Below are 12,421 nucleotides of genomic sequence, written 5' to 3'. Positions count from 1 at the left end.
CTCTATTTATGCAAAGTGGTGTGAGGAGCTAAACACAAACGCATCTTAATTTAGTGTGTTAGCTAAGGAGGACGGAACCTGCCAAATCAAAAAAATATATAAATTTATCATTAAATGTAGCAAAAATATTAAAAAATAAATGTAGCCATTAATTGATAAAATGTGACAAATTGATACTGTATTTCTGTTTTAATTAACTTCTTTATCTTTGTATTAATTTCCTTATATATTTACTCTAATGTGTAATTTTCCCTTTAATTTATTTATGTATTTCTTTTTGTTAATTTATAAATTTATTTTAAATTTGTATTTATATATTTATTTTTTTCTGCAAGATTTTCCCTTTGCATTTCACCCCATATTTATTTCCCCAAACTTATTTTTTTCTGTATTCTTTTTGCATTTCTGCCTCATTATGCAAATGAGGGGAATGTCACTCCACATGTGTCATCATGGAGTCAGGGTGCATGACTATATGTTAGCTACCTAAACAGTTTATCCTTCTGCTTATCGACTCCAGGCTTCATCCCCGGCACCGCACTGCACTGCACGTCATCTGCCTGCTGCTGCTGCCTCGTACCGGTACAGGTGTGCAGATCAACCGTCGCCGGGAAACATGCCTCGCCTCTCGGCGACAACGCCACCAAGACTCTGCTCAAGCTAGATCTGATCTGCACACCTGTAGCGGTACGAGGCGGCAGTGGGGGCTGATGACGTGCGGAGCCGGGAATGAAGTTGATAAGCAGAAGCAGACACCGTTAGCTAGCTAGCATATAGTCATGCACCCTGACCCCATGATGACACGTTGAGTGACAGTTCCCTCATTTGCATAATGAGACAGAAATGTACAAAGAAAAAATAAATAAGGGGTAAAATGCAAAGGGAAATTCCTACAGAAAGAAAATAAACATAAAAGTAAATAAATAAGGGAATTAATACAAAGATAAATAAATAAGAAAATCTAAACTAATATCAATTCATGTCATATTTTACCAATTAATTTGATTTATTTTCAATATTTTTGCTACATCTAATGACTTATTTATTTATTTTTGCAGGTTCTGTCCTCCGTAGTTAGCATGGTGTCATTTGCCAATTAACAGTAAACACAAAGTACAGCTGACGCTGATGGGAATGTCATCAGTTTTGCAGGTATTTGATCATAAACTATATCATGCCTGTCATAATTACATGTTATTTCCTTTCAAAGAATAAAAAGTTTAGAATTTGTGTTTGAAATTAAACAGATCATAGCACAAAATGTCCAATTTAACACCATGCTTATTTTTTTTTTTTTTTACAACTTGTATTTAATCCAAAATTGGAAATAAAATTAGGAAGAACCTGGAAGCAAAGTGATTATTATCCTACTATGGTGATAATAGTTCTTGAAACTGAAACATTAGCTTACCAGTTCTCTGAAGAGCGGGTCCAGGGTGAACCACAGAGCGACGGCACACCTCTGCCCGCTGGTGACGGCCTTCACACCGTGTGGATTCTCCCCTCCTGATGAGAAACCCACCATCCTGCCACACATGGGCTTCACTGATGCCTGGAGAGGATGGAGGAGACAGAGCAGAGGTTAAACATGACCAACACTTCACTGTTTTATGTACAGTCAACTTGGTTGTTAAAGCAGACATTTGTCCTGCTGGAGGGTCCACGAGTGTAATCCCAAGTGAGCATCAAAGCTGATCATAAAGTCTTTTTATGAAAACACTATTTGTTTGTTCTTTTCACCCATTTGATGTCATGTACAATGCTTGTTGCCATAGAGAGCAGGAAGACATTACCCTGAAATGATTCCTCCCTTTCAATATATTATTTAACCATCATATAACCTCCTTTAGAGGAGTGTTGTGGTTATTTCAGCCAAAGGTGGGAGTAAAAAAAGAGACTGGCTAAATGTTGGGAGAATACTAGAAGTCTCTTTCTCCATTCCTCAACAAAAGGTGAACCAGAACCAGGTCAGTTTTGTAAAAACAAAACCTGTTTAAGGTTTAATTCAAACATAAATTGACATTTTAGTGAACTAATAAATAAACTGCAACATAAGCATGTCCACCGCCTTCCTGTGCAGTAAAATCATTTAGTAAATCATCTCAGGAGAAACCATCTTACCGTGACTGTTTTGGCATCCATTTCTGTGAATATGAACTCCCCTCCTTCAAAATCTCCATTTAGATATAACAGTGCACTGAAAATAGAAATAAAAAAGTAAAGGAGAGATCAGTACAGACTCGACATATAAATCAAGAGAGATGATAGTGACTGTTATTCATCTTCACTGTGTAATACAGCTGCTGAAAAGTGGGTTTACTATTAGGGCTGTCAAAGTAAACATGATAATACGTTAACGCAAATTAGTTTTAACACCAGTAATTTCTCTAACACAACTTGTGATATCGATCTTTAGGAGGTTGTAGCGGGCTCAGTTTTAAAGATAGAGTCTGGCATCATATGAAACTAGAAAACCAAAGGAATCCATTGGTACCATGTCATACTAGTTTGTTGAGAAGGAGGTTAAATAACGCTCCAAAGTTGCATATTTTAATGGATTGACAGCCCTAATTATTATCTTTAATTGTGTTGACAGTGGTAGCCTCATACCTGTAATCTCTGTATGTATACGCTGGTGGTTCCTTCCAGCACTCATTGGCCTCGGGGTCCAGCAGACAGTTGTCAGCATGGATGGGATGGCTCAGGTCATTCCTGTGATCTTGCTGGCCTGTGAACGGACAACCAACATGCAAATAGATAATTTAATATATAGATATCAATAAATCAAACGTCCTCTGTACTTTTCCAGGTTTTTCTTCCTGGGCCTTTTGTTCTGAAATCTACCACTACCTCATCATACAGTATGTGAACCATCAAGGATGACAGGAGCATTTATAAAATCTCTTTCTTTCCCTCACAACTGTTTTGATTGTAATTATTGAAGAACAGAAGTGTAAGCTTATTCTTAAGAGTATCCGTTAAAGACTCAATATCAAACAACAGTATGTATGTAAAGCACAGGGTGCGTCTTGTAGCTGGTGGAATAGTGCAACACCTGAATCTTCCTCAGTCAGAAGGAATACACTGGCAATCAAGGGACTAAGCTCAATATTGCTGTTTATTCACCACTACCAGGAAGGAACAGCAGTCTTTAGAAGAGCTGGATTACACATGAGTAGTACAGGTATGATGCGTTGTAAATGTCAAGTCTCTGTATGTATGTGTGGTTCTGCTATATCCAGAAACAATATATAACGGAATATTAGCAGAATGTACCAATATACCTGAAATACAAGAGTATAAGGAAGACACTTAAATACTCTTATACAGGCAGGTTTACCGCTACACACTTGCATCAACATTTGAGGTGTGCAGAAAAATATAAAAGGAAATTAGCCGTAACACTGGAATATTCCACAAGGTGGAGCTCCAACAGAAGCAATATATGATGTCTAGTAACTTTACATTTAGTAAAGCCTGCTAGCCATTTAGTTATTACCCTAATAATACAGACTATAAATATACAAACACGGTACGTTAAATTAGTAAGATGCACTCAATAATGCTCCAAAGAACAGACAACAGAAATAGTAACTGCTAAATCTGCAGTCAAACCACAATTGAATCACAAAACTCACGGTTCGGATTGTATCGCGGTTTTGAGTCATGGATCGCAGCCATCAGTAGAAAATAAAGGGAAAAATATAACTTTAAGAGATGCCCCGATCACATTTTCTTTGCGGCAAATACAGATTGCTGATCGTCAATGAGCCATATTGGCTGATTAATTTTAAATGTTGTTTTTTAATATAAATGTTATTATTTTACTTTGTCATAGTCATCTATAGTAGTTATTTGCATGAAAACACACAACTCAAATTATTAGGAAATAAAAGATTGAATTTTTATTCATAAAAAAATCTTAATGATAAGCTGCTTAGAGCTAGTGTTAGGAAGTTTAACAGGTCTCTCTAATATCTATTTATATACAGCTTACATACAGTTTATAGTCTAAATATATAGTATATACTGTAAGTCTAATGCCGTGAGGGCCAAAGTGCAAATGTACTACGGAGTATTAGGGAAAACAATCGGAGATTTCCAGAATAAAGTCATAATATTACAAGAATAAAGTCATAACTTTACCAGAAAAAACTTTGTAATATTACGAGGATAAAGTCATAATTTTACGAGACAATAAGTTGCAATATTTCGAGAATAAAGTCATATCTTCACGAGAAAAAAAGTCGTAATATTACAAGAATAAAGTCATAACTTTACGTGAAAAAAGATGTGATATTACGAGAATAAAGTCATAACTTTACGAGAAAAAAAAGTTCTAGTTCCTCTAACTCTTACCTAATAACCATACTATTTAGTATGCCAGAAAAAAAGACAGGTTGCGTCCGAAATTCCTTACTAACATGCTATTTAGTACGCTAAAACAGTATGTGAGATATTTTAGTATGTCCGAAATCTTAGTATGGAACCAGTAGTACGCAGATTGCATGCTATTTCAGGTGAAATATTACAGAATGCAACACTGGACACTATTACGGCATAAATATCCCACAATGCAATGCAGTAGTGATGACAACATTCATAAAAGACGTTGACGGACAGCTCTGTAACGTCAATAACATTTTTTTTTTTTTTTTAATCAATTCAGACTTTGATTCTCACAAACCGTCGTTTTGGTCACATGAGGTTGGCACGGGGTTACAATGGTTACACGTCTCCAACCGGCAAGGAGGCTCTCAGGAACTGACAACGTAAATTATAGCTCCATGCATCCGAAAAGATACATACTACTGTTTATTCACACAAAAGTATGTTGAACAATAGTACACATATTCAGTATGTAGTGTATAGTTTGCGATTTTGGACGAAGCCTTAGTATGTCCCAATACATAGCATGTCGAATGCAGTATGCCAAAAATATGTCCTCCTACATCTGGTTGCATGTTTCAGAATGCAAAACAACATACCCTTCTGGCTATTCTGACCCACAATCCTCTGCGCAGTGGATATATGAGCAAGAGGGTTAAAGTTCAAGGTGCAATGTTGAGATGAAGTAGTACGCCCCAACTGTATGCATACTGCATGCAACATTACATACCTTTGTAAGGGCAGCCGCAGGACGTACTAAAAGTTTAAAAAAGTATGTGATTTGGAACGTAGCTTGTGTTTCGGTGTCAAGTGAAGTATGTTTCTGTGTGTGAGTGACCTCTGACCTGTGATGGCTGTGCGGCACACCAGGTGTGTGTAGGAGAAGTGCAGGGTGGAGTTGAGCAGGAAGTAAGACTCGATAACCCGTCTCGCTCGCTCGCTGATGTCGTAGAACAAGCGAGCGCTCCTCATCGGCACTCTGCCCTCATAGCCGTACTGCAGGGAAGAAATAACAAAAGGGAGACTGTAACATGTGACACATTTTAATGAAATCTAATTTGGTTGGATGAGGGATGTAATCATGTGTTTATGTTCAGCTTACCTGCAGGGTTTTGAGTACAGTGGCTCCTTCAAACTTCTCATTGGGAGTGTGTGGAGACATCCTCCCTCTGTAACCGTCTCCGGCCATGGTGACAGCCTGGAAGACAAGAAAAAAACAAAAAAAACAGAATTAAGCTTTAAAGTTAAGATTAAAATAATTATTTTATCAGTGTTGTGTAATGTCCTTACATGTGCCAGGCGTCTGAGGTCTGAACACTCCTCCTCAGATATAACATGATCCAGCAGCACTCGCTGGGTCCCGTTCAAGGCTGCAGAGTTCTGCACCAGCTGCACGCTGTCGTACACCAAGGGGCCACCTACACAGATCAAACAGCAGTATTTAAAGACTGCAACATGTTATCTCAGCCAGGGTGGCCAGAGAAGATTTAACTTAACATTAATGACTTTCTCTTTAACTCCCGTTCTGCTTCATCTCTGGCTGTAATGAAGGTTTTTACCTTCTTTGAGTTGCTGTGGAGCAGCGACGGTGACGTTCTTCTTCTCTGAAATGGGAACATACTCCATCCAGCCGTCTGTACCGGAGGGAATCCTGATAGAACAGAGAATGTATTTTGTCATTAGACCTGTTACAATACCAGATTTTCACTACATGATTATCGTGGCCAAAAGAATTCATGATAACGATATTATCGCGATAACTATAGAAATTTGAAAAAAAGGATAATGCCATCAGTCAATCTTTAACTTTGTTTGTTGTGCGTTTTGTCTTTTTTTGGAAAATGAATTACACTCAAAATACGAGTTCAGGGAGGTGGAGAGAGAGTCTGTAACCATAACTGTACAAAAACATGATTTAAGGTGACGGTTAGTAACTTTAATAAAAATAACTCCTCTGCGCTTATTATCTGATGTGTATTATTTACACAATATCAATATTTCATTTTTAAATATCACTGTTATTGTCAATACTGGTATATTGCGACACCCTTAATTAGGGGTAAAAATTATGATTTTAAACATTAAACATGCAATAACTGATTTTATTGGCCACTTGGGGGAAGCAGAAACAAGCAAACACTGACATATTATCATTAAGTTTAAGTTGATATGGCAAATCTGTTGCCTATTTACACATCCAGCAGATACAAGGGAAAATTATCATTCATTTGAAGTCGTGTATCTGGCCACCTCATGAATGTCAGTCCAATATTCATTCTCCTTCAGCTCTGTTTCTGTCTCTATCAACTGCTGAGGGAAATATCTGTCTTTTTAGCTGCTAAATGCTCCACTACGTTCATCAGCTAGTCACTAACTGTGTCTGTCCTATGTCATCTGTATAGGAAAACGCCTCAGGTAATGAGAAGATAAACAGTATTGTAATAAATATGATGTTACACTTCAAAGTTTTTACAGATGCAGAGATCTCTTTACCTGTTTGAGTTCTCTCTTCCACCTGAGCTGCCCCAGTAATTCTGCAAGAAAGAGAAGAGGAAATGCACATTTTTTTACTTTCAAAAGCTCTGGTGCCAGGTAGTAAATAACTATATAAAGAAGATGACCAATGTGACTGATTTCATAACTGCTTTGTACAAAGACATGTGAAATATGACGTGTGTCAAAGTGGACAGCAGGTGTCGCTGTTATCTGAGCAGACAGTAGTGGATGGCGGCCGTGCCAGACACCTGTTACCCTGCTCTGAGTCAGCCGGCAGCAGAGGCACATTAATGCGTTTACACACCCAGCAGGAGATCTGCTCTGGATCAGACACATGTGGACCAGTTTACGGATAACAGCCCGTTAAATTACATGATCTCCTTTTATTTCTGGGCAAATCCCAGAATTAAAGGGCACTGAATTTTTCAATAAATACCTGCAGTCGGGTTTTAGCATTTATTTATAGTTACACATGAAAAATGAACAAGAGTTGAACAAGATAATGTTGTATTCTGTTGACTCACCCCTTCTGTAAATTCCACACCCATGGTTTTGCTGCCTATCAGAAGGAGCGCCAGTTCCTGTTTGTGCCTCCTCAGGTACCAAGCAGCTTCCTGGGAACACAAACACACCAAACGGTTATGGCGAACAGTTTCCTGAGTCATTACGGTAAATGTAAACACATGCTTTTGTCCTTAACAGATGTGTAGGAGGAAAATAACTGCAGATAAGGCAAAGAAAATAATTAGCTGAGAGAATCATCTTTTAAATCACTGCACTGTTTTCATGCTCACACTAACTAGAGATAAAAGTATTAATGGTTTAATATTCATCTTTCATGCATCAAAGCTCATTGCCATAACTTTTCCAAACTCTTAAAGTGACAGTGTACTCCTGTCCTCACCCATTCACCCTAAATAACGGAAACCAGAGTGAGTTTCTCTTTCCCTCGGCTCTCCTCGCTTCAGTGCCGGGACTAATAGAGTGTGATGGCCTCTCTCGTTCTTTGTGCCCTCTCAGAGGGACAGTTTTACTACCGTTTTCTGCCCGGAGTAAAAACTTGAATGGAAAAGCAAAAATCTGCTGTTTCACAAGCCTTGGATCAAACAGTAACAGTGGGTGCTGCTTTTGGCTTTGCATTGAGTTGGATTGTGGCAGAACGTGTGTTCACAACTACAGGATTTTACAGGATATTAAAGTAAAAAAAAAATGTGATAATGATATATTGGCTGGTATTCATTAAGTCGTAAATAAACACATAACATAAACATTTTCCCTTAAATGTGGTTATTAAAACACAATGACCAAGATATTGAGCAGTGAAAGGTGGTTGCACACATCCAAAACCTTAGTAGGCCGGTGAAGGACCAGTAGGAGACAGCAATGAAAAATGTAAAAGAAGGTCCGCACACTGTAGCTCCCTTTAAGTGCAATTTATTGGCACATCTTAGTGACGTTTTGAGTCAATGTTCTTCAGACTTAATAAATCTGCATGGAGACGCCATCTTAAAAGGTAAACGCTCCGGTCACAGGACACCGCCAGTAACCCAAATATCCCACATATAATCAAACGTAACACACACACACATATATATATATAATGTACAACAAAATATACCACATACTGTGCTGTTTTTTTTGAAAGGGGGAGAGGAGGCTGGAGTTGAGCATCCAGTAGCATTTTTCTTGTAGTGGTTTAAAAAAAAGAAGAGAAGCCCTCTTTTCCAGCACCCTTAATACAAACAGCCCCCAAATTGTTCCAGAGACTTCTGTGGGCACTCTGACATGACTTTTCCTCCTCCTCCGCCGTTCCTGAAAGGCAGGATTCTTTGGCAGGGAGGCCGGTCGGCCTGGCGCTCAGATCTAGGTCTCTGTAAATGAGCTCCCCGAGGCCGGAGGGAGAGAGAGGACGCCGAGAGGAGAGGCGATCTGTGGGCCAACGACTGTACTGTAAACCGACGGGACTGGAAAGACTTGAGGGCATAGAAAAATGTAAGCTATGAGTAGAAAAACACAAGCATGAGCTGCAACACGCCGGTCGGCCTCTCTTTATCTCACACACACATACGCAATGTCTCACACATTCACACAGTCCTGCTGGGAGCCTCGCTCGCTATAATGAGTACCAGGCTTTCTAGGAAAAAGAGGTTGTGTAATTGAGACTTAAACAAGGCGCTGCTTGACTTTTCAAAGCCGCTGATCAGAGTTTTAGGAAGGACAAATTCTCAATGCTGAAGTGGCTGATGGGTAGCCAGACTTAACAAATTGAATTTACTCTAGCGGGCAGACGTTCAGCCTTTAAGAGTATTATGAATACCAGGGGCAAGGAAAAAAATAAAGAGTCCGCCCAGAGAAAGAAATATGTTGTCGTAAACACATTGACGTAGCAAAATTTGCTTAATACGTCCAGCTGGATGGAGAACATATACAAGCGAAAAGCAAACTTTAAGAGGCAACAGCTGCCAAGAAGCAAGTAGCAAGTTCATCCAAAAAATACAGCAAACGGCCTGCTGCCTCCTGTCTCCCCCTTTTCCCTCAAATCCACACTTTTCCTCTCCAGTCTCTTTCCATACATTCCCTACAATCCAAAAGTATATTGTTGAACTAACTGAAGACTATACTATCCTTAATGATGTTTAAAGTTCTCCCAACTATAAATCTAAGAGGAGAACAAGCTTATATTTCTTGTATTTCTTAAGGAACCTTAAGAAAGCAAAAATCCCCTGCCTATTTCTTGTCAACTTTTACAGAGGAACAACAGAAAGCATCCTGACTGGAAACGTTACAAACTGGCATGGGATGTGCACGGCCCAGGAGAGGAGGGCTCTGCAGCGGGTGATTAAAACCACCCAGAATGACACTGGTACTAGGGGTGTTACGATTCGATTTGACTTTCGATTTTAAGGTCTCGATTTGATTTTCGATTTTAACTTTTTTTTTTAGCACTGGTTGCTGCAGTCGTCTCTAATTTTCTTCAGCCTACAAACTGTAGTTTTTTCTGTCAACAAGGAGTTTGTGGTTTATATAACTCAAGGGGAAGACAAAATAACGGCACACTGGTGGCTTCAGTGAAGCAGGAGGATTATACAGTTCTGTTGTTTCGCCTTCATCTCCGACTCCGGCATTGATCATGGTGTCTCGAAAAGTGCAGCTGCAGGTTACCGGTAAAATGCGCTGTGTTGTCTTTGAAGTGTTTTTTCCTTCGGACGCGAGCAAGTAGGCGGGGTTGAGAGAAAAAAATACTGGGAGAACTGCGATCCCGATACGGACATTCCGCATGTCATGAGGAAAGTACAATCCAAATAACTTAAATGATTATTATAGCTCTCCCATCCCAATTTACTTCCTCATTCTAACCTCTTCTTCATCTATTCAGTCAGTCATTGATGCCGATTCACCTATTCTTTCACAAATGCAGTTTTTACACAAACACAATGATCCTATTTTAAGTTAATAAAATGTTTGTGAGATGCATCAGCCCATTCAGCGTCATAATTTGACGCGCTGGGCTACCCAGTGTGATAGAAAGTGACGCCAACGGTTCCTGACAAAGCATCAGTGACGTGACGAGTTGGGATGAGAAGGACACCAAACCATCCAATTCTGTATTTACTGTATTTTTCACTCTCAGCCTCCGGACTGTACCATCTACCCCTCTCCACCCCACGTGACAAGCAGATCCTCACCTCTCTTGGCTTGCCGTCGTGTCCCAGCAGCTCTCTGTAGTAATCCACGTTGTCCGTCATGGACTCCTCTCCCTCGTGGAACAACAAGTAGGTCAGAGCACACTGCAGCGCCTCCTCCAGCCTGTCCACTGCAGAGAGAGACACAGAGAACAGTTGAAGTGGGTTCTCTTTGTGGTTTACATATGAACACAATTAAAGGTAAGCTGTAGAGTTTTTGACCTGTAGTAGCGCTATGGAGCTGCTTATTCATAGCTGCTGGGCTTTCTACTGGATGAACTGGATGACCAGTGTGTGTGTGTGTGTGAAATGTGGAAATGTATCTATCACGGCTGACATTCCCAAACCATTACCACAATGGAGCAAACGCTGCACTCTGGTTGACATAGTGGAAAATGCACACACGCACGCACGCAGACGCACACACGGCCTTGTCAGGAGTTGTCACTTGCAACGAAAGGATGTCAGTGATGAAGTGAGACAAACACATAGCAGGACCTTCCCGTACCGTCTTTCTGCATTAAACGCATACGCAAACACACTTTTATATATATTCAATCAAACACAGATCCACATACACACCTTCTGCTCTACAGGACTTCCACTAAGTGCACACACCAACACATTCTTTACTAGCTTGTAAAGGCGTAGGGTTAACCAAAGACTTCCTGTCTTGGCTGAGGCTGAGGCAGCGTATCTGCTGCTGTCAGCTGCGTGTTCCCGGGTCAATAAGAGTCTGGAGATTTGAGCTCAGTCAAACAGAAATGTGTCATTGTGGATTTATTCAGGGAAACTTAAGCGGCTAAAGCAAAATCCTGCTGAGTGATGGCAAACGTCCACTGCGGCAGCGTGGAGCGGAGCCACAGCGGAGTGTAAAACACAGCAGGCCACAGCGCTGCTGGGTGTTAAAGCACTCACATTACTGACTTGAGGCAAGTAGGAACTGCCACAGATTTCCAACTTTGAAAGGAACAATTAAAAAAGGAGTAAAAGAGGTAAAAAATCCCGCTGTATTTAATGCACACAACGTAATGCAACAAAAATTTAATCACACAGATTTGGTGCTAAATTTAACCATTTTTTACCAATTGAGAATTGATAAAAATGATCAAAAATGCCACCAGAACAATAAGACACCAAGACGTTGAGGAACACCACAGAAAAAGCCATGCTGTGATTTGGTATCAAAAACATTTGACATTTGGAGATTTCTGCAAGAATTGCATTTTTCCGCGATTGGATGGCGAGCACTTCTGATCTGGACACTGCTCAGAAACCCCCTTATTTGTCAATCTACCTAGGAAAGCCATCCTCCGAATGCCCTAGGTCTTTAGTTTGGCTGTAAAGTTTCATGAGTCTGTGATTATCCTAGAGGTCACCACAGGTCATTTTATACAGTGAGGTCAAATTTCAAAAAATTGTCTCACTACAATGAAATGGCTACTATGGGAACTAACATCATCACACATGAATACAATTGGGCTCATGGATCCACAAGATTTTCAGCTTTACAGTGACACCCAATTTATGTAATTCCAAGACTGTTTAGGGACCCTAATATGCAGAAATATTCAATTTCATAATTTTAGAATAGGCGAAAATAACACATTTATACTGCATGAAAAAAACTGCATGTTTTTTGCCCCAAACTGCATGTGATTATTATAAAGTGGGCATGTCTGTAAAGGGGAGACTCGTGGGTACCCATAAACCCCACTTTCATTCACATATCTTGGGGTCAGAGGTCAGGGGACCCCTTTGAAAATGGCCATGCCAGTTTTTCCTTGCTAAAATGTAGCCCAACTTTGGAGCGTTATTTAGCCTCCTTTCTGACAAGCTATGACATGACATGA

General features: G+C 39.9%; 1 protein-coding gene across 1 annotated transcript in view; it reads right to left on the bottom strand.

The window, feature by feature from the left end:
* The window catches only part of p3h2 (prolyl 3-hydroxylase 2), a 75,704-nt gene that overhangs the window by 2,339 nt on the left and 60,944 nt on the right, over positions 1-12,421 (bottom strand). The window contains exons 5-14 of the mRNA XM_074635252.1: positions 10,572-10,699; positions 7,410-7,499; positions 6,883-6,923; positions 5,949-6,040; positions 5,680-5,807; positions 5,492-5,587; positions 5,235-5,385; positions 2,611-2,728; positions 2,122-2,197; positions 1,412-1,552 (exon numbers count right to left, since the gene is read on the bottom strand). Coding sequence (XP_074491353.1) covers positions 1,412-1,552; positions 2,122-2,197; positions 2,611-2,728; positions 5,235-5,385; positions 5,492-5,587; positions 5,680-5,807; positions 5,949-6,040; positions 6,883-6,923; positions 7,410-7,499; positions 10,572-10,699 — 1,061 coding nt within the window. The remainder of the gene's footprint in view (positions 1-1,411; positions 1,553-2,121; positions 2,198-2,610; positions 2,729-5,234; positions 5,386-5,491; positions 5,588-5,679; positions 5,808-5,948; positions 6,041-6,882; positions 6,924-7,409; positions 7,500-10,571; positions 10,700-12,421) is intronic.

The sequence above is a fragment of the Sebastes fasciatus genome, chromosome 5 (genome assembly GCF_043250625.1).
Source record: "Sebastes fasciatus isolate fSebFas1 chromosome 5, fSebFas1.pri, whole genome shotgun sequence".
Taxonomy (NCBI): Eukaryota; Metazoa; Chordata; class Actinopteri; order Perciformes; family Sebastidae; genus Sebastes; species Sebastes fasciatus.
The sequence above is the reverse complement of the archived record's forward strand: the minus strand, read 5'-3'. Positions and strand labels throughout refer to the sequence as shown.